Source organism: Platalea leucorodia, assembly GCF_965183815.1.
Source record: "Platalea leucorodia genome assembly, chromosome: 10".
NCBI lineage: Eukaryota > Metazoa > Chordata > Aves > Pelecaniformes > Threskiornithidae > Platalea > Platalea leucorodia.
In genome coordinates this window covers 12,597,968-12,621,033 of record NC_138832.1, presented here as the reverse complement: position 1 = coordinate 12,621,033, position 23,066 = coordinate 12,597,968, and the positions used below count along the sequence as shown (strand labels likewise).

Sequence of the window (23,066 nt, the reverse complement as noted above, 5' to 3'; positions counted from 1 at the left end):
CCTAGACTCTAGAGAGAGGGCTGTGAGAAAACCTGCAGAGAGCAGCTTCTGCCTGCAGACATCACACTCAAGACTTACAGGCAGCACAGATACTGGAGGAGAGCGAGTCAAACTGCATGGGGATACAGCTGCATATAAAAATACACATATGCACAAGAAGCTTATCAGTGAATTCTTTAAAGGAAGTGCCCAAATGATTTAGAGAATAAAATTTTCAAAAGTATCTGTTGCAATTTGCACCTAAACCCAGTGCTTGAGGCTTGGGAGCTCAGCCACATTACAGTGACTTAATATCCCATCACCTAGTCTGTACTAGAACAGTCCATTTTGTGTGACATTTCTGGCAGGTACCAAAGCTTGCATGATGCATGTTCACTCCTTAAGCTGCAGAATGGGATCACGTCTGAGCCTACAGCTTTCTAAATGCTGTCAGGATTAAAATAGTATTTAAAGCCTGTGTAAGGTACCTGCAGCTTTTTTTGAAGACCAACTGTTTCAGTTTCTACATTTGTGCAAGACTGTAGTGAGCCTGAAAATGGAAATTAGATGCCAAAATAATTAAGGCAATTTTTAAAAAATCTTACCCTCTGCTATGCAGACTTTTTACTCCTACAAGACAGGAAACTGAGAAGCAGAGAAATGAAGCAGCATCACAAGATATGCACTTTACTGAACATTATTTATGTACTTCAATTCCTCCCTTGCCAACTATAATTACTTGGGAGTTACTCAGGCAGGTCTAACAGCTAGATACAGATCTCAGGAATCCTGTGCTGAAAACCATGTCACCATATGCTAAGAAGGTCATAAAAGACTTTCTTAGCCAAAAGCAAAGTTTAGTGAAATCAAACCATTATCAGACGAAAAGCATTACTTTTATTCTAAAAAGCAGAGCCATAATGAGGGAAAGCCATTGGTATAACATCTTTCCTGGAAGAAAATACTTAGAGACTTTCAAGATATTCATCCTCCAGAGCAAGCTTGTTACCAATGCCTGTTGTTCTTCGCCCAGGCTGGGTGTATCCTCTAACTAAAGAGCACATAAAGACCTCGCTCAAACACACTCTCAGGAACCACAGCGCTACAAATAAAAGCGGTCTAGTGTGTGTTATTAATGACAAGTCATCAGAGGATCTAGGACCACAGCTAGACAGGATTTTCACTATGCTATGATTCTGTAGAGAAGATGAACCCTTAGCCAGGTCAGACGCCTCAGTTTCCCTTACTCTTTTCTCCTCTGTGCAAAGATTTGTGATAAAGCATTTTGTCACAGCAGCTGGGAGGTGATTGCCCTGCCCTAAAGGGCTTATAATTGAGCTTTAACTAAAAGACAAAGAGAGCCAAGTGAGGAGATGCTGGGTAGAGGCACAAAAAACTTAAACATTATATAAAAAGGGCAAAGTGAATTTTATTTTGGTACCAGTTAAATGTTATTAGAAGAGTTCAGGAGCACACATATTGGCAGTTGTTAGAGCTGCAGTACAAGCCTCAGAGGTTCAATTTTCTGAGTGGCTACAGCTGTACCACCTTCTAAATCCTTGGGTCCTGATTTATTCATGGCATTAGGAATGCAAAATGCAAGCAGAGGGAAGTAGGCCAACAAGAGAACAGAAAGCAGAGACACAGAGGAACCAGTTTCTTCATTCCAGCTGAAAACAGGTTGAAATTATTAACTCTTTCAGAGCAAACTCTCTGTGAAAGGGCAACACAGCCTGATGCATAAAAATGCACGTCCCCACAAAATAAAACCATTATTAACAGAAACACAAAGCAAACATGACTTCAGAAAAAGAATTCAGCTTAACTCTAGCCTGAGGCAGCTGCATTTTCAGATGCATAATGCTCAGGCCAATGTGCCTGACAGGGGAGGGGTTAACGGCTTTGGTTCTGTGAACTGTGGACCAGATGTTCAGCTGCTGCAACTCAACATAGATCCATTAGAAATTAGTGGAGCTACGCCTGCTTACCCCAGACAGGATTCTGGCTCTTTGAAATCTTATCTAATACCCACTCAGAGATTTTTCTAAAGGGAAAGGCCTCACTTTCTGGAAGCATCTAAACAGGCTACTAGAAAAGCTGCAGAATGTGGTTGAGCTGGAATGACCTCTGCCCTGACCTGCTTGTAATATTACAAATTGCCTAAATTGAAAGCATGTAGAAGCCTCCTGAGAAGGGAGGCCAGATATTGGAGGAAGTCATCAACTTTTACTCATGGGGAGACATGACACAAACCAACATTCCCTGGGATCAGCTGATACTAGAAATTTGGACACTGAAACAGCATCCTCTAGAAAGAAAAAAACACACTCAAGAGAGCAGACTCAAGTGACATGAAAGCATGTACTTTCTTTCTAGTGAAACATGTTGAACATAATCCCCTCAGAGGGAGGTTACAGGCCTGACCTAAACTTAAATATTCTGGGGTGCTGACTGACAAAATGAATGTGAGCCTTAAATGAACTTTTCCTCCTGCATTGTTCCTATCAAACAGCACCACAAAACAGTTGTTTCTGCTACACTTTCATGGTGCATACATATGGCAGGCACCTTACAACAGGCGGGAAAGGGCACCAGAGGTAAATAACTTATTTGCCTCTTACCAGGAAATGGATGGGTCTTGACTAGCATCCAGCCTGTGCACTTGAACAACAAAATTGCACACAATTTGTTTAAAGACTTTTGTAACACAGGGTATAATAAAAGACCTGTGATGCTGCAACATAGTCTTCCATAACATGATTCTGTGTTTCCTCAACCAAACACCAGCCTCAAGGGAAAACTGATCTCGGGGACCAATAACAATACAACATTCAGTATATCTTAAAGGACTCTGCTATAAGCCTCTTTAAATACATTTACATACATCACACACTTAAGAATCTAGGCACCTTTCACAACTGAAATGAAGCCTCTGGCAGCACCTTCCAGTCTGACAGGAATGCTACAGACCTCTGCTCCTTCCACATAAATTCCAAACAGCACCCAGGTAACATGAAGTCCGTCCGTGGCTAGAACTAAATGCTTCTTTGAGATGTTCTGTATTTGATCCCTTCCCCACTGAATGAGCCTGCCATACACAGATCTATAACCGGGTACATGTCTTCACCTCATGTTTTCCTAGGGCTGTCAATCCTTCCAGCCCTATTGCTATACAGAATCCCAGTGCAGCAATATGGAAGTACAAGTCTGGTCAACACCAGAAGACAATTGTATGGTGTAAGGACAAAAGCTAAGGATTAAGTTGTCCTTAAGGAATGCAGTAGACAGGCTTTCCAGCATAAGTGCTAGCATTTCAAATACCTTTCTGAAGGTAGCTTCATAGAAAAATTATAAAAACAACTATGGAGCCAGAGAGCTCTCCTGCTTGGGTCCTTAGCTGAAACCTTTAAGGAGTCTAACAAACAATAGGCAACACTATGATAGGGATTGCCAGCCAGTGGTGTTGGGATAGTCCTCAGCCAACAAGCAGAGCTGGTCCAAAACAACAGTACCAGCCTTTAAAGGAGATAACTGGTTATATGTTAGGGCCACATCTTGAAACATAGACACTTGGAGGAATTTGTAATTTGTGGAGCTTCCCCTGTTGAGAAAATATAATCAGGATTTTTTAAGATTTGTTTCTCTTGACAGAAATTAACAAGTGGCACTTATACTAGCTAGAATAACACAGCCAGATGAGAAAGGGCAATACTTTAGTCTAACCAGATCCCTCTGCAAATCTTTCTTTCAAAGTCTTCAGTGAAAGGTTTTCTTATTCTCCAAAGAGAATCTATATACACATATAAATATATATACACACGTATTAACCAGATCATCTATTTGAGCCAAGAAGTATGGTACTCAACCTAGAGCCAGTCTGATTTTGAGAGGATGAAGAAACCAAACACGTCCTTAGTGGCTCTGGAGTCACTCTCAGGGCTGATTCTTCTACTGGATCAAAGTACAGATTCACAATGCAAAATTCAGTATACTCTGACCCATCTTTCAAGTGGTTACAACCTCATTTTACAGCAGTGAAATAAAGTTCACTCAAATTTTGGAGACCCGAGTTCACCTTTTCCCAACTTCTACTCAGTGTTAAAATGAAATGACATGAGAAGACACATTTTGTAGCAGAGTTCCTTCAAAATAGCATGTTGGAAACATTTTACAGAATATAAATTATATGTATGTACACGTATAATACACAACACGTACAGACCTAAAAACCCAAAAAGGAAAGCCTCATTTGCACTTATCAATAGGAAATGGTGAGCTGGTGGCAACATGGTTCAAGTGCTCAAATCATCAATAAACCATCAACTGAGCACCAAATTTTCCAGCTGCATTGGAAGAACATTATAAGCAATGTTAGCAAAAAGTCTCCTTTGGAAGCTTCATAATGAAAATGAAGTTCAGGAAGGTCAGTTTGGTCAGCCTGTTCAAAGCCAGTATATACATGGTACAACAGGGAATGAGGGAACTTGTAGTGCTCCAATCCAGTACATACACGGTATCCCTGAAAGGCCGATTAAATTGTTGCTCATTACCTACTGTCAAGGAAGCCAAAGCAGGTCAGGGATCAACATTACTTATAAATGAAGCGGCACTGCTCATTGCAGTTTTGAGATGTAAAATGTCTGTTTCTCAATCAATGCAGATACTCCAACAGAGAAAAATGAGGATGAAAAATGTGGATGATACATAACATGAGCTCAGCAGCTTCAGACTAGAGAAGTTCAGCAGGGACAAGAGGGGGTTTGGTGTTAGTGAACCAAGGCAGCCTAAGCATTCCTTCCATGTCTTCACTTTCCTAAAATAGATGTCAGTACAAAAACGCAGACAAGGGAAATTGCTCTGTTTCTTTCCTCTGAGGAAGGAAGAATTAGTGACACAGTCCATGATATTCTGCTTTCCTGTTCCAGATCATAAAAAGGCTCCAGTGAGTCCCAAGGGTCACACTTGCACATTCCCTGCTTTACTGTGAGAGGCCTGGGAAACACGATTGATGCTGCTTTCAATAAAGACCTTCAGTCCCTTTAAACCTTGAGCATAGAGATATTCCAGATACCAGTTCCACTTCTTTCCCTATAAAAGCAGAAAGAATAGTCAGATGTGCAGGACATAGCTTTCTCTCCTTCTTAGGCCAATCTGAAAGAGTCTGCAAATATCACCTGCCAGTTTGACAACATTCATCCTAGTCTGTAAATACCCACAGGTATACAGCGTCACATCCTGTTCCCAAATGCCCAAACTTTTCACTTACATATATATTCTTAGCTTGAACATGACAAATCATGATTTTTTTTAAATACTGAAGATGTTTATAAATCCCAGTTCTAAAAAGAGTAAAGTCTATTGGATCAACAGTGAAGACGTCAGGAAACAAATGAACATGAATATTAAAGCCTTTCTTCAATCACTAATGGAAATTCCTCCAGATCAGATTTGAAGTACACTGTGATACAGGAAAGGAAACGAACTGCCGCTGTACTTGGTCAGTGGAGGATCCCTGTTCAAAGCTATAACAAAGCTACACATCCATCTCAGAAATTTAATATTAAGTTCATTGGTAATAGAAATTCTGCTTCAAGTACACCAGAAATAACTTTTTCTGGAGCCTGAAGAGAACAACAAACAGCCTTGTCCTGACTTGTACTGACTCATGGAGGAAATATATAAAAATCTCAGACCACTACCCACAGATGGCTAGATACATAACTTCTCAGGTGTTGATGTCCTTATGTTTAGCCCTGATAAGAGATTGAACCAAAGTCTACAGCTGGAATTTTCCCCTTTCAAAATTTTTATGGAGCATTTGTGAAATTGGTGAATATTATCACCTCATCCTCTTCTACACAGCTGCTGAAAATTGCCTGTTTTCACTTCGCTAAAACAAGAGATCTTACCTTAATTAAACTGAAGTTGAAGGTGGTATCATCTGGCCAAGCCTTAAGGAGAGGGAATAAAAACAGTATCAAGTCAGATAAAAAGTATGTCCAGAGTTGCTGGGCCTCTGCTTAGCCCCCTCCTAAATCAGGAACTGCAGGAGCGCAAAGAAATTCAGAGATTTTAATCAGGCTTCAGAATGGGCTTCCTGCATCATGCTGTGTCCACAAGTGGCAAGGTAATGTGGAGACCCTCTTGCCCTGTGCTGCAGCGTTGCTGGATAGCAACAGAGAATATTTGTAGGTATCTTTAACCATTGTCTCTCTACAGGGTAAAAGCTACCCCTTCAAAACATTAGATAGATAATTCCCAACAATGAGAAAGAGCAAGAGGAGAGACCCTAGTGACATCTAGATTATTGCTTGTGTTCTCTGAGTGTGCTGCAGAGCAGTGCCCTCTGGTGCTCAGCACTGAAGTATTTAAGAAAAGATGGCACTGCAGCCGAATATTATTTCCTGTCTTAAGACACACCTGTGATAGCTGCTAAGCAAAATCTCTTTCTTGGTTCTGCAGTAGGAAGAATGCAGAAATTCTCCACCAGAAGGTTTTGGGTTGGGCTTTTTTTTTTTTTATTTGCAAAAGCTACAAAGAAGAATCAGGAAGCCTCAGAACAGAAAGGATCTAGACAAAAGATATGAAAAACTAATCCTGCTACAACAGCAGAAAGACCAATGAAAAGAAGTCGTATGTAACAAAAATAAAATAGCTTCCTCTGGCAAAGACAAAACTTGGGTTTAATCAGCAGTAAGAAACATACTACCTAGATTCAGGACACTGAGTATATAAATGAAGGCAAATTTGTGAAGTGTTCCTAACCAGCATTCTTTACTTTAACGTCAGGTTTCCCTTGCTTCATTCCAGGAGCCACACCTACGCATGCTTTCAATCTGCCAGCGTTCCTCACAACAAAATGGCACCTTTGTGCACCCCTTGGATAGCCTACAAAACCTGATTTGTCAGAGCAGCATGCACATCTCGGAACACTAACAACTCCGACAAGCTACTCCCTCTACCATTCAGTAGCTGCATTGAACACATGATGGCACCCAGAAGTCAAGACGACTACTAGCGAAACTCATATCAGACAATACAAGACAGCACCATATTATCTTACTTCTGTACTTGAAGTAGCTACTTGTATTTCTTTTTTAATAAGCCATTCTCAAAAGCTACTGCAAAAGCCAGAAAGCACTGCTAAAAGTTCTACTGTGCACACCTGTATACAATTTAACTACATATTTCTTGACTTTCTGGAGTTCAAATGTTTAGGTCACGCTCCATATTTTGTGGGGCAGGATGCACTATTGGGAAGCTTTTACTGAATTAGTCATTTATTGTACTATTTAGCTATTTTAGTTCAATCCTCAAAATGATCATAAGCACAAATTCACATCTAAAACTGTTACATTCATGCTTTCATACCATGCAAAGACCATTCACATTGTGCCACTGATCTGATGCAAACACAGAATGCCATACCAGCTTTTGAAAGCTCAGTTGATTCTACAAGTCAGCCAGTACACTGAGAGACACTTCTCTCAAGGAACTGTCAAGACAGAACATCTGGTGCTGCCAAAGGCCCAAACGTTGGCCTACACCATTACCTGCTGCAGGAAGAGGACAGCATAGCCCATCATGGCTGGGTGGTAGACAATGTTAAAGCTGGTTTTGAATTCCTGCACTGTGGTTTTCTTCAGCAGTTCATCATCCATACGAAGACCTTGAGGATGAACATCCTTCTGGAATGCACTGGATGTCCACAGACAACCCACCATAGCTATTATGTACTGGTTGTACTCTTGGTATGTCTGGCTGCTGAATTTGAATTGCCGTATTTTCTGAGGGACAAGAAAACAAATCAATAAATAGCATCCCCAAAGCAGTTGTGTGCACCCTCCAGTCCTTAAAAGAATGCCATCAGAACACCTTCCCTCCATTCAACCCAACTCCTTGCTAAGGTCCATTCTAGCACGTAGCAGATTTGTCCACAATACCTTTTTACTCAGTTCATTTTCTTTTGCAGCCACCAAGTTGGTTCGATACCTGAAAAACAAACAAAAGAGAAAGTTAAGTGCCCATAAATTTTTACTACCTACAAGTGTTGAAAAAAGCTGGAGGAATGTATTAAGAAAGCTTATTTCCTCCACGAGATCAAACTTTACTGGTAAAAAGGAGACATGAAAAAGAATTCAAAGGGACTTTATCACTTGTCATAGACCCCCCCCTTTCCAGGCAGAGTAGGGAGACACCCAATAATATTCACCTCTTAAATAATTAAGACATGACTCATTTGCCTGAGACAGTCACCTTCATAAAGGCAATAGGCAAGAATTGACATACAGCCTTAAAATCAGCAGGAAAAATGCCATGTATTTTTAAGAAGGGAGACTTTCATTCACTAAGCAGAGGAATAGAAGCCACTGGAATTAATGCAACTTGACAGTTGTTCTATATAATAAGCACTAGCTCCTCTTATTTCCCAGAGACCATCCTGTCATGTTAATTACCCTGCAGACTCCTTAGAGAAAAAGCCACATGGAGAGCCCTGTGCCAGCTGTCAACAATTGGCTACTCTTCTCAGATGCAACCACTGGAACTAACAAGGCCAAGAACAGCAGCCATGTTGGTGGATCCTGCAGAGAGCTAAACAGTGCTGGCTTTGGACTGCAGGCAGCATGAGGCAGTCCCAAATTCCCACAGAGTCTGGAGGTGGCAGAAGTGCTTCCTACTCCGCGCATTACAGAATTTGTAAGGAAAAGCTCAAGTCTAGTGGTCAAAGCACAGGAGTGAGAAGTTGTATTAGTTGACTACTCATGATTCCAGCTGGCTGAAGTTCTCTCAAAACAATATGGGAACTCCTTCCTTCACATACAAAGATATGGAAATAATACTACGAAACAGGTCAGAATCCTGCTACTTTGGATAACAGACTGAAAAAAAGAGTAGGAACTACAGCTATAAAATCCTGTATCATGAAAGCTGCGCACAACTGGAACTTTCACCTTCGCTTTGCATGGTAAGAAAAAGTAGACTTCAGATTTTACACCAAAGTAATTTCATTTCCAAAAGACTGAAAGAGAAGACAAGGAGTCCCTAGAGCCCACAGCATTCGTAGTACCTGTACATAATGTAGCAGAGCTGATTCAAGCTGACAGAATCCATGCTGAGAAGCGCTGGGTAGAAAACTCCAGCAGGAGGCATTATCAACAAAGGCAGATTGTACCTCAGATACATGTCACACACCTGCAAGAATGAAGCAAATCCAGGCAGATTATTATCGTCATTAACAAACTCCGAAGCATCTAAGAGCAAAAGAGAACATGACACTGCCTTCCAGCCAGCTCCACCAACTTCATCTTGGAGGGAAGGCCAGGGTGAAGCACTTCTATTGGTTTCCCTCTCAGTATGAGACATATTCGTCAGTTCATATCTCAGTCTCTGCTTCAACCATATGTTTTGACATGGTTACTTGCCGAGTCAAATCTAACCCAGATCCCTGTGAAAAAGCAGCAGCCATTTTTTTCTGATCTTTTAGATCATTTTGACATACGTAGCTGGGATTGAACTAGACCTGACCTTTTTCCTAGCCCAGTTTGCTGATACCAGCAAGCCAAACAGACCATACATCTCTTGCAATTGGGAAATAAAATCTTTCTATTTGACCTTGCTGGAATTGCATGAACACACAACAAAGCTTTGCTCTGAGAAAAGATTATATGGCCATAAAACATGGCTTTATATCAGACTCATGTTCAGAATTTAAGGTTGAGTTTAAAGTAAAAAAGACATTTTAAAATTGCAGATTTAACAAGATCTTCAGCTATAATGACAGTCTTAAAGTATGGATAAATAATTGAAAGCAATATTGCTGTAACTTAACACATTACTGTCCTCTATAGGTTAGCCACAGTAACTATTCCCAAAGGTATGCTCTTCAGGAAAGTATGCATCATTCTCAGAGGAGTAGTGGTCTCAGAATATGTCTACCTAGTTACTCAGACCATAAACAATTAAGCTGTGACAGCCTGCCATCCTGAAGATGGATACTTTTTAGATTTTGTTAAATTAGGCACAACAATTGTTTTAGGACTCCTTCCCCTAATCTCATAACAGACTTTTTCACTAAAGATTGTTTGCCAGACCTTCACCTTTCCTCTTGTCCTCAGTACAGCTATATCATGTAAGGTATAGGCTGATATTTGTATGCAACAATAACTGGTATTTTCAGAAATCTAGACTCTTAATATCTCAGCTGCATGATTTTATTAATCTCTACAGTTCTGAATACATAAACAAAACGTCAAGAAAAAATTCAAATCCTAGTTGTCTGCTAGAGCACCAATAATCATATATTGAAGGGTGCGTGATTCTCTGTATATTCCCATAAAACAAGTATTTACTTACTTAAACACACTGTCTTGTGCAAATGTTTTTGCCCATTAGTTTTGTGCAATTTTAATGGACATTTTAGTTACAAGTAGATCCCAGAACATTCATTGTTTTTGCAACTCTTCACAATTTTATCCAAATTGTAGGAACAACAGCAGCATGGCCGGAGTTCAAGTGGCAGTAAGCACATGTACAGAGAGGACATGAGGAAGCTAGAGAATAGGCTTAAGCCTATTTGATGCTTCTTAGTTTGTCTACAGGTCAAACTGGGGAAAAAACTTCATTTTTCTAAGGGAACATTTAAGGAAAAAATCAGGATATGTTGTTTGAAATTGCACTGAACATTGTTCCTTTCTATAAATTCACATTAAAAAAGCATGTTATGCCATATTGCTACTTCCCCTTCCATAGTTCACCTCTGACTTCAGAGCAACCACTTTCTAGCAGCATATTTAGTTCTGCCTATGGAAGCAACAGCAGCAGCTATCACCTGTAGATCTACCAAGTATTTGGAACGTTCTTGCATTTAATCACAGTTCTGTAAACTACAATGAGAAAGGTGTTTTCACGCTCTAGCTTAAAAAACGCAAACAGCCTTAGAGTACTGGGATTTTGGAAGCCAAAATGAATGGGATACATACAGTCTCATAGAAATCCAGGATGAAGTACAGCAAGAAAGTAGGGTTGTTTTCCAAATGCAATGCAACAGTAGAGATCCATCCAACAAAGTGGATCAGTTCAGCCACCACATTCACTAGTCCAGAAAGGGTCGTATTCCTGCAGCAATGACATGACACAACATTAGTACATATACCTCTTTGCAAACAGTAAAGAGGAAAAGTGGTAAAAAAGAAATTGAAGTTTATCCTTCTGCCCCACCAAGCATTCAGAACATGCATTTGTTCTTCAATATACCCAGTAACATATTGTTACCAACATTATTACAAACATGACCCAGCTGTCAGTGTTACAAGGATTTTGACTTCTGGACATTTCAATTTTCAGTGTCAATAGAAATACTTTTAAAGAAAGAGAAAGAACAGGATTGACAAGGTAGCTTACAATATAGCAGAAACATAGCATTATTAACCTTCTAGTCGGTCTTTATGCGAGGTAATAGGGCTAGAATATATACCTAAATACACTAGTGAGCAATGCACAGCACACTATTTCATTTATTTCAGACAAACTTACAAAGAATGGACTTCAGAGTCAGACTCCGAATCCAGATGAATCACGTGCCAATTTAACCAGTTCTGCAACAGCTCTTTCAGGCTCTCAAGAACACTGCACTGCAAGAGGCAAAAAGAAAACAGGTTGATGACGATTTACATAAGTGAATAATACTAAACAAAAAATACTATGAGAATTGACACATATAAGGAAAGATATCGAGAGTTTCTCAGGACCACAAAGAGCAGTGAGATAATTGCATGTCCCCTGGAACTGAATGTATGCGTTACACAGCTTTTCCTGGAGAATGCAAGTTTCAAATACTGAGTTAAAATTGCAATAAAACAAACCAATTATTGTCTTGTGTACCATCAGTTCTTTTTATTTTCAGTGGCCCAGTTTTATTCCAGTCAAAAAAGAAAATATCTTAAAGGCACTCAAACTCCCAAAGAAGTTATGTTGCAAGTATATATTTTACCCTTATTTGGGCACGGACTTCCCCAAAAGAAGTCCCCTCTACAATCCCTCAGGCTGCTACACCTGACACAAGCACAGATAAGCAAGATCAACTAGAAGTAAACAGCCACTGTACTCACTTAAATTACCTTAAAGTAGAGGGATGATGTGAAAAAGAGCTGTGCCAGGGGATCATAAAGATGCGACTTCATTTCTGAAACAAATGAAAAAGCAGCATGATGTCTGTGCACAAATTCTGTCCCCCAACATCAGACACTGTCCAGCCTCACCCAAAGGATCTGCAACACATACCAGAGAAGCTGCTGAGAGGGATCCAACTCACAAGTCTGAGGATTTGTGATCGGCAGCAGAAGCCATCCCAGAGAGGAAGGCTCTTATACAGGAACACTTCACAGGAAGAAAATCCCTCCTACAAAGCAGAAGATGAACATTCAAAAAGTCATCTCATACTCCTGCACCTTGCCATGCTCACTTCAACCTGGAGAAAGAGGCTTACACCTCCTTCCTGCCATACAATTCACCAGGACATTCAAATTACCATTCTCAATATCATTCTCAAATTATCTTTCCTGCAGAAAGCAAGGCCATCTCCAGAAGACTGACTTGCTATAGGAATATGTATTCCTATTACTTGAGACACTCTCACTTCTCAGAGATACTACAGGAAACAGGTAAGTCCCAAAAGTACTTTTGAAGAGAAGCCTTTGTGAAACCCTTGGCTTCCACAAAACAGGCACTTACCTGCAAAAAACACTCTGTCTTGTAGACAGTTTCCAGGAAGTCCTTGAATTCTTCTTCATATTGGTTATTATCAGCCACACACCAGGTGCATTCTAAACAGGAGAGAAGACTGTATTTGAATATAAGCACAGCAAGAATAAGCACAATTGGAAAACAAAATTCAGTTCTCCTCCAGTAGTTGTTTTAATGCTGTGTGATTATCTCTATAAATCTGAATAGCAAAGTACCACTATTGAAAGCTGAAAAGCCTCAGACATCTTTTACCTTCCTACCATGCAAGGTAATACTAAGTTCCTACCTTCCTGAAGAGTCTGGCCCATCCAATAGTAGAGCCTCAGGTAAATAGATTCATCTTTGATGCAATTCATGTAGTGAAGCAATAAAGGGTTTGTTAGCACTGAACCCATCTGGGAAGGAAACTGCAAGAGAAATCAAGAAAAAAAAAAAAAAAAAAAAAAGAGTTATTCAGAATTTACATCAGCAAATTGCCAAAGAACCTCATTCTATCAGAGTTTTCCAATCCTTTTACCAGCAACAAGACCATCTCCAGGACTCACTCATCACCTTTAAGTAGGACTAGATGCTCTGTCAGAACTAGGCAGCCCACACACTATTCACATATAAACAGGGCATAGAAGAATATCCTTTGACCTCCCAAAATATTCAGTGAGCTTACCGAGACCTTCCTGAAACTCACCTCTAGATGGTGGATATTTTGTAGGAGCTGAGAAAAGGTCTGCAGCTGCTCCACTGGAAAAGACTCATTCATACTGTACAAATCAACATGGTTCTTTTCCCTGTCCTCTTCTAAATTATTTTTGTTTGTACTGCTTGCAGGTATAATCAACTGGGTATTCCATTTCTGTAGAAAAGAAACAAATTAATAGCAACGACTCGGTTTCCAATGCAATCGAGTGTACTTGTGACCAGTGTTCCCATAAAGACCCTGTTTTGCAAAAAAAGTATCCAAGCTTTCATTATAATGGGAATGCTGCATTTCTATATAGCTACTCCACCCTTCCCAATGCTGAAATAAAGCCTGACTCCCATTATTTGCCAATATTCATAATAAAAACAGCTGCTTGGCACCTTTTAAGGTCTACCTTAGGCCCATAACCTACCCTTTTTCGTGACTGAGGTTGAGCTGTGCCTAAAAGCAGTGGCTTTGACACTGGAGAGTTCTCCTGGTTTCTTTGCCTTACTGTGTTGATTGCTGCTTTCCATGGGCCGTCTGAATTCTTGAAGTAAGTCTGAAAGCATAAATCAGACATCTATGCAAGAAGCCAAACTAAGACAAAACAACAGAAAGATCAGTTTCTATTCTGATAAACATCACCACAGTGATGTATATACACTCAACTCTGCTTGACAGACCAAGAGGCTAGGTTTTCACAGCACAGAATTCTTGTCATTCCTCAGTTTCATTACCTTTTGATTATAGTTCAACAGTTATGCTTTTATTTCCTTCTGAAATGATGTCCCCTTCTTCAGAAGAGATCTCCAACACTTCTGATTTATAATCCTCATTCAGATCAATCATCAATTCATAGATTAAATCTCAAGTATACATTAAAATAAAACATGGCCAAGGTATGCTTATGCACATTAGTAGGAAAGCATCCTTAATTCAACATCAGTGATATCCGCCAAACAGAACAATTCAATGAGTAACTGAATTCTCAAATTAATGTAGATACTACAGCTAAAAAGAAAACCAGAAAAATGAACCCGACACCTTTTCTGCACAAAACTTACTTTTTGTCACTGCAATTGCAATCAGTCTTTAAATCCTAATGAAGTGCCAAACTGTCACAAAAGTATTCGGATTGGCTTCAGCCTAGGTAATCAAGCTTTTATTATACAAGTTAACACAGTATGTTCATAAAAACAGTTGAAGAGGTATTTGGGTTTTAGTTGCTAGTTATTCACTTCTGTGCATGCCAAAAAAATGTAAATTCTCCAACAGATGACTGCAGCACAATGCAAAGTATAAATTTATAGAGCAATGTAAGTACACAAGCAGACTGAAATAAAACAAATTTTCTTTTATAGAAACACAACTTGCGTACATAAAAATTAAATGTCTCTTCTAAAAAAATAAACTCAAACCCTCAGTCTACCCCACTGAAGTACCAAAAGAAAATTCGTTGCGGAATTTAGGTCTTACCTGCTGCTGTTTTCTGTTATATGTTCAGTTTCTGCTACATATATTCTACTTGGTCAAAGGGCTAAGCACACACATAGGCCTCTCTAAAAGCAGAGTCATATGTTTTGCTGTTATCTTGAGGCTCTGACAAGTCAGCTTACTGCATTTTTTCCTCACTTTTCTTTTCCTCTTTCCTATGACATAGACTTTCCAAATGGGAAGTTACTTACTGACTTCCACTGTTATTTGTACTTGAGAAAGTCAGTAATTTGGACAATGCGTTGTACAAATAAGACAGTTTGTTTCCTGGAGAACTTGACATTGTGTCAAACAAGTCAAAGCCAGCAAGAACACCAAAAGAAGGATTAAAGTAATCTTCAAAAGGATAAAGGTAGATGCCATACCATTCCTAATCATCTCATTGTGCTGAAGAGGAAACAAAATGAAAGGCAAGGAACCCTCATCTAAACCTGATTTTACTCAGTGAAAAGAGGAAATAGAATTAATCTTCACCACTAAATCATGCTATAGCTTAAATGGAAAGCTTGGTACAAATACTGTCATAAGTACTGGTTCCAAATAGATTAAATCTAATTCCTTACCTTCATTTTCTCAGGAAGGTTTATGGTCACCAGCTCAGGACAGAAGAGTTTGTAAAGTGATAGCAGAGCCTGCAGATGAGGCTGCATTCCCTGTCAAATAGCAGAACAAGCGGAAAAACATATAGGGTATGTGTTTAATATAGAAACTGAATACTATATTCTAGAAGCAAAAAAACCCCAGTGATTACTAAAAGCTTTCTAAAGCTACATGTCAGTAAGTAACCATAGATAAACAACTGAAAACGAAAGGAAGAACAGAAACCATGTCAATGAAATATCATAGGAAGGGGATTGAAGAAGGAATTTTCTGTAGTCATAACTCTAATAAAAAGGAATTGAGCAATCAAAACTATGAAAAATACAGTCTTCTGCTGTCTAAATGCTCCAAAAACATGTTGTTACAGCTACAGTTTTTTTCTTACAAAAAAGGGAGCAAGATCCTTAACAATCTTGTATTTCTCAGTCATTTTTGATACCACTTGAAAAAGGAAGATGAATAGAAAATTAAAGATGGTAATAGATAAATTAAGCTCCCCCTTGCTTCAGAGATTTTAGCACACCTAGCCATAAAACATATAGCTTTGTGCATGTCGTTGCATTTGCTCACAAAACACAAATTAAAATTAGGTATGCACATGCAAGATAGACAAGCCCTGACGCTACAAAGACTACAACCTACAATTCCAAGTCTAACCCTGTCCTGAGACACTAGCCACTCCTTCTCGATCCTGTAAGAACATTAGTCTTACAAACTGCATTATTAACCACAGTTCAAACTCTACAAGATTTGAAATAAACTCACCATTTTTGCTTGGAGGTCAAGCAGTCTCCTAATCCGAAAAGGCTTGACTGGAAATACAATTAAGAACATAGTGGATTTTAAAACCGCTGTATCAGACATTTAAGCAAAAATGCAATATCACTTTTATTGTAGAAAGTCATGTCAAAGCAAGCAGAAGCAATTAGTCTTATTTCTAGGCTAACAGACAGGTTTCCAATTCAGAAAGCGTTACACAAATCAGGCTGAACTACCACTCATGCTTCCTTGCCTTAAAAGCAATATATCGGCTAGTCATTGTAGTAGCTCCATTGGAAGAAAAGGCAGTGCCAGGAAACAGAATAAGGAAAGAAAATGGTATTCCATCTCATACAATTGGATCGACTCACCACTTTCTTTCCTGGTCAGCAGGTAGAGCAGGTGGCAGACATAGGGGCACTGTAAGGAAAAGGCGGCAATGAACTATCCTGCTGGTGCAGATTGCTAACCAGAATACACTAAAAGCAACATACAGGCTTCACAAGCTTATACTGTTTCATTCAGTTGGCTGCCTCAAGTCTTCACTGCATCCCCGTTGAGGCAGAGCATACCTTACTTCCCTTAGGAAGTAGCATGTTTTTTACATCCCACATGTCAATTTTAATTAGAAACATTATCTGCACTATGAGCAGTCCACACAGTAATCAAGCTATTCAGTGAGCTTGGATCTTGTTTTTTGGAACATGGTCTAGATATTTCAGGAGTCAGCAGTAAAAGTACAATTACTTTTTCAAAAAGAAAGGCACCTTTGAATCAAAATAATTTATTAGAGCTTCTAACTGCAGTTGAGGCTGTAAGGGTCTTAAATTAGTTTCACACCGACTCTGCTGCGCTTTCCAATTGACCCATCATGCCTGAAAATGCTATTTTAAACAGTAAGAACTTAAATCCAGTTTTATGAAAAGATTATAACTAATGTTAACCTAAAACCATTAGAAACTTTGCAAGAAATAGAACATTGGGACCTTTAAAAGTCTTAACCACAAAATATCCTAAACTGAAAGAATATTAATAATTTCATCTGTCTAACATGACTGCCAAGATCATCTTAATACGAACTGAATCCAAACACTTCAATATTCCAGCACCTGGATTTTACAGTTGCCATATAGCAGAAATCTTCTGATTACTTGTTCTCATTTAAGCTACATTTCAAATCAATTAAGTAGAACAGCATTCAGAATTTCTCACCTTTAAATAAACATTGCTCTAAAAGTTTTTTTTTCTTTTTGCCCAAGGTATGCAAGTCAGTTTCTCCCCAGGATCGGGAAACTTCACCTGCTGATGTCTGACATCAAAGGCAATCCCAGAGACTGCAGCATCATAGTTACTCTTGGGAATTTAGACAGAATATACCATCACTCTGTCTGCGATGCAGAATAGCAATTCTTGGAAACATGTTTAAACAACCAGACCACAGCACTGAAACTAAAATAATCCTACAGTACTTCCCTGTTTCTGAATCTAAATTACCAAGCAATCTTAGAATGCACAGTGAAAAAAAGAGAAAATAAATTCCAGCCATCAGAAAATGGTGTCTAACCAACAGCTACTCCAGATTAATTCTAGCATTAACATGCATATTACTAACGAACATTTAGGTTTATTTTGTCAATTCTGTATATTCTTCGGCTCTCCTTACCATCTTCTCATCTTGCAGGAAGGAAAAGAAGAAACCGTAGAGGGCATGAAGTTGTTCCTTGTGATCAATGAAGTCAAACATTGTGATCAGCCATCTTAAAAAAAGCAGCTGCAGACAGGAAAAAAGCCGTATTACATTAAGTGATGGGCAAAAGCAAGACAGACCAGTCACTAGCCAATTTAATAGATACAATCATTAATGATACATGCCACTCTCAAGGACAACCAGATAGCTACAGATGAACAGTACAGGGATAATTCAGCTGTGGAAGAAATCATGCCAAGAGCAACAACTGCCATATCAGAATGGAAAAAGCAGCTCAGCTCTGAATATGCGCTAACCTTCAGATATGATCGGAGGGCCCCTTGCTACAGGAAAGACATTGAGGTGCTGGAGTGCATCCAAAGCAGAGGAACGAAGCTGGTGAAGGGCCTAGAGCACAAGTCTTACGAGAAGCGGCTGAGGAAACGGGGGTTGTTTAGTCTGGAGAAGAGAAGGCTCTTAACAGAACCTCATTGCTCTCTACAACTACCTGAAAGGAGGGTGTAGCGAGGTGGGGGTCGGTCTCTTCTCCCAAGTAGCAAGTGATAGGATGAAAGGAAATGGCCTCAAGTTGCGCCAGGAGAGGTTTAGATTGGATATTAGGAAAAATTTCTCCACCAAAAGGGTTGTCAGGCACTGGAACAGGCTGCCCAGGGACGTGGTCAAGTCCCATCCCTGGAGGTATTTAAAAGATGTGTAGACATGGTGCTTAAGGACATGGTTTAGTGGTGGACTTGGCAGTGTTAGGTTTAAGATGGGACTCAATGATCTTAAAGGTCGTTTCCAACCTAAATGACTCTATAATGTAAACCTTTGAGCAGACTACGTGAAGACAAAAAAGACTGTTTTGCTAACGTTAAGTCATGTTGCCACCGCCAAGGTACACAGAACGTAAGGGATAACTTGCTGAAGAATGCCTCACATAGCTGAAGTATTTCACAGAAATGTTGGTGGAGAAACCTTTACTAAGGAATTCAGAGATACAAGACAAGCAGGAACTGTGCAAATTTCCACTCACACTTAAAAAGTGTTCCTCAGTTCCCACTGCCGTTCCAGCAATGGGTGTCTCTGTCAATCTTTCTAAATGACAGTATCTTATGTAAGAACCTTGGTACATTAAAACCTCAGGATTTTTGCTTTCTGAAAGTAATCTGTCCTCATAATTCCTTTGCAGAAGCAATAACTACTGTAAACATTTACCTGGACATTGTCTGAGCATTTACTGACACAGAGCCAAGATACAGATGAAACCACGGAAGTTTCTGGTATTACTGAGGCTGGAACCAGGCTCTTCAGTAAACGAGTATTCACTGTATCAGCTGGAAAACAAACAATTTAAAATGAGCTGGTGCACATGTGCCAGGTTCTTTGATACGGTTTTGCAGCTTAGGTCAAAATTCCCTCTGGACAAGATTATTCAGAGCTTCATTGCTTAAAGTAATAGTGCACAAGAATCTAATAGGGACTTACCTACGCCTCAAAAATTATGAGAAATATTTCCTTCCAGCTTAAAGAAAAAAAATGGAATACCAAGTATTTTAGTACTGAAATAGTCTTAAGACTCTTGGCAAGACAACCAAAAGTAACACAAATTTCTGGTAACATTAAACAACCAATTCCTTCAGCAAAACAGTATATGACTATCAGCCAGACATCAGCAGATTAGTGTTCTGGAGATAAGCTAGTAAATTTAAATCAAGAAATGAACTAAACTACTTGCATAATGGGGAAAGAGTCCTGTGTGCAACTCTTGGGTCGGAGGGAAGGGAAAGTTTAGAGTTTTTTTGATTGAATATTTCATTATTTAGAAGTAGAAATGGTGGCCACGATTTCTAAGAAAGCAGCATGAGGGTTGCACTGACACTGCTGAATTGATTGTTAGAATGACATTTTAATTTTAGCAAGTTTCACTAATGCAACTATGTCAGTTTGTTCAATTATTTTGATCCCGGGGAAAAGAAACCTACACAAACAGTTATAACAAGGAAAAGACACAATGGTTGCTAAGGACACCCTTTAAGCCTTTCAGAGAACTGCAATTACAAACAAAGGAAATAAGCTTTTCAAAAAATACTTGTAACAAGCCGTAATATTTTTCTGGGTATCACTCCCCTGTAGCAAGAACTGAGGTTATTTTTAGCATGAACTCAGAAATTACACTGAAGCATGCCAGAAAGATTAATTTTACGCTAAAGTACCTAACAATACAGTCACCATAACCACATTATCTCAAGCAGGTTTGATTAGAGGGGAAAGAGATGGTCACAAAAGACATGCTAGCAGTATATAAACATTTTACCAAGTTTGCCACTGAGTGCCACATTGAGCAATACATCAAATCCTTCAGGGGGTAACCCTCTTTGCAGGGCAATGGTTTCAACAGTAGTCAAGTGTTTCTGCAGAATATTGTTCTTTTTCAGTGAAACACGGTCTTGAACTAGGAGAGGAAAAAAAAAAAAAGAGACAACAAACACAAGGATGAAACAACTTCTGAACTGAAAATGAACTATTTTAAACTTCTCTGAACTGTCCCTACATTCCTTTTTCTGGATTCTTTACATAGTAACAGAAAAGGGAAAACCTTTTAAGACATTAAAGAAAGATTACAAAGCCCAGGCATTAAAGAGGAAAACAGCAGGTAAAAATCAGATTTTTTTTAAAATTATTATTATTATTAAGAAATTAGTTATTATCTTTTCAGTCCTAGGTAGCTAATACTTAAAACTACTCTTACCTTTCTCAAAGTAGCTCAAAGCTTGCTCGAGGGAGTCTTGCTTGCTGTCATTTTTCTGATCATTAGGAGACTGATGATTCTGGACACTTTTTTCAGGGTCAATTCTTCCTCCTTTTCGCCATGCAGAGAGATCAGTTTGATTTTTATGGTGAACTTGCAGAGGCTGCGTTGGGGTCTTAGAACTCTGTCTTCGCTGCATCTTTTCAGACTCTCAGCTGAGACTGGAGAATTTTACTCATTTGTCGTGTGGGTTCCAATCCTTCATTACGAAGAGGCAAGAAAATAGACCAAACTCCAACAGCTGAAGAACATCAGTGAGCTGGTTCCCTGCAAGAAAAGAAAAATTTATTTTCCTGACAAACAGATTTTAGAGGGATCCTGCATAACATAACAGAGTAACTTCAGAGGAAATAATTTAGGGCTGCCTGCTCCCAGAAAGATCAGACAAGATGCACAAGATACTCAGAAGATGCACAGACAACAGCATATCAAAACTCCATTCTTCCTTTCATTAAAAAAGGGAAGGAAAAAATCACAAGTAAAAATTAACACAAACTCCTTTCAATTTAAAAATTATCTCATAAAATTTTATATAGTATTTTGATCCAAACATTAACATAACCAGAAAGTTAGCAAAACACAATCAACAATTTTCTTCTGAGTTTATTTTGTGCATTATCAGTTTTATTACTTGTATTGTGTATGCCAACGTAATCTGTCAACAGGTCATGATTTCCTGCAAGGTAATGCACAGATTTTAGAGGATCATCACAACAATTATCATCCTATTTTACAAAAATTAGATTCTTCTGCAGCCTTTCTACCTAGCAGGTAGAACTGAAAAAAATATGAAATTTTGGTAAACTTCCAAATGAAGCACAAGAGCTACCAACACTGCAAAACTGCCTAGCTCTGGGTGAAATACAATCATGAAAAGTGGCATTTTCTCCTCAATATGCTGGAAAGATCAACCTTTTACCCACAAAATGTGAAATTTTGCTACAATTTCCTGGATTTCGTAGAGTATGCATGCACGTCCCTGGATTGCTGGAGCCTGTCTTTTGCTTCCCAGCTTTCCTGACACAATAAAACAGAATGATTTTCAATTCATACACCCTCTTCAGCTCTCACTGCCTTAAGATGTTAGAATCATCCCTATTTTCCTATAGGTTTGTCACGAACTTCCCTGTGCAGCATACCAAGAACAAATCTCTGGCTAGCTATGTCAAGGCCTCCTCTGAAGCACACACTGATATCCACAAACAGGGCATTCACATTTACAAATGAAACCTACTGACCTCAGGTGAAATGCACCCCTTCAGTATGAAAGGACAACACCAAGCACATCACAACTCCCACAAAGATGCTTCGCGTGATGGTGACTAACAATAACTGAGATGCTTCAAAACAGTGAAGATTCCCGATAGCAACTATACTGTGGTTAGACTGGCATGAGCTGGACTGACATGTAAGGGTTGCAGAAAACCCCAAACGCTCTGGAACCTTGCTTGTGGCATCTCGAATCACCTGAGCGCGCTATAAGTGGTTCAGGAAGCAGATCGAGCTAACAGCCCTCGGTTACCGCACTCTGGAGTACAACAACAGCTTTCTCACAGATTCCTTAGCGCCTGCTTTACCTGTTTTTACTCTTTTACCTTGCAGGAGTTCTACCAGGAAGGTTTGGTGGGGAGGAGAGCGCCACCAGACCTTGGAGCAGAACCGACAGGCTGGAACACCAGTTGTTACTAACAGCGAGCCCACCATGGCACAGCTCTCCAGCGCCAGACGCTCCCACACGGGTCTCTGGCACGAACACCCATCCCCTCCCGCCCAGCCGACGCAGGCACACCCTTCCCCCTCCAGCTCCCCGCAGCGGCTCCCCCCGCAGAGCCTCTGTCACGCTCTGGCCGCCCGACGCGGGGAGCGGCCCCGAGGGAACGGAGGGAGCCCAGGCCCTCCCGGCCCAGCCCCCCCGCCGCGCTCAGGGACGCCGGCTCCGGGGCCCCAAGAGCGGCGGCAAGGGTCCCCCCGCCCCGGGAGAGAGGCCGCCCCGGGGAGGCCCCCGGCCGCTGCCATGGCTACAGCCCCGCCGCAGTTACCTCCCGCCCGCGCCGGCTCCAACCGCCCCGCAGTTCAAACCGCCGCGCCGAGGCCCGCGCATGCGCACTGCCCGCCAGGCAGCGCCGCGGCGGCCGACGGGCGCCCCCGCCTCCCCCTTCTGCGCATGCGGCCGGGAGCGGCGGCGCCTGCGCCCCGCGCCGGGCGGTTCCGAGCGTGCGCGGGCGGCGGGGGCCGGGCCCGGAAGGTGCGGAGCGGGGCGGGGCGGGCACCGCCGTCCCGTCTGTCCGTCCGTCACGTCCGTCCCTCCTTTAGCA

General features: G+C 40.4%; 1 protein-coding gene across 1 annotated transcript; it reads right to left on the bottom strand.

The window, feature by feature from the left end:
- Window positions 1–4,935: 4,935 nt before the first annotated feature.
- On the bottom strand, window positions 4,936–20,890 carry CENPI (centromere protein I; the record flags this gene model as incomplete). The annotated part of the gene is made up of 20 exons (XM_082323182.1): window positions 4,936–5,067; window positions 5,889–5,930; window positions 7,533–7,766; window positions 7,923–7,971; window positions 9,047–9,171; window positions 10,959–11,094; window positions 11,512–11,609; window positions 12,096–12,160; window positions 12,259–12,376; window positions 12,709–12,800; window positions 13,007–13,127; window positions 13,406–13,570; window positions 13,830–13,958; window positions 15,457–15,546; window positions 16,259–16,305; window positions 16,624–16,672; window positions 17,916–18,023; window positions 19,158–19,276; window positions 20,257–20,394; window positions 20,692–20,890. The coding sequence occupies 20 exons, from the start codon at window positions 20,888–20,890 to the stop codon at window positions 4,936–4,938; spliced, it is 2,256 nt and encodes a 751-aa protein (XP_082179308.1).
- Window positions 20,891–23,066: the final 2,176 nt, after the last annotated feature.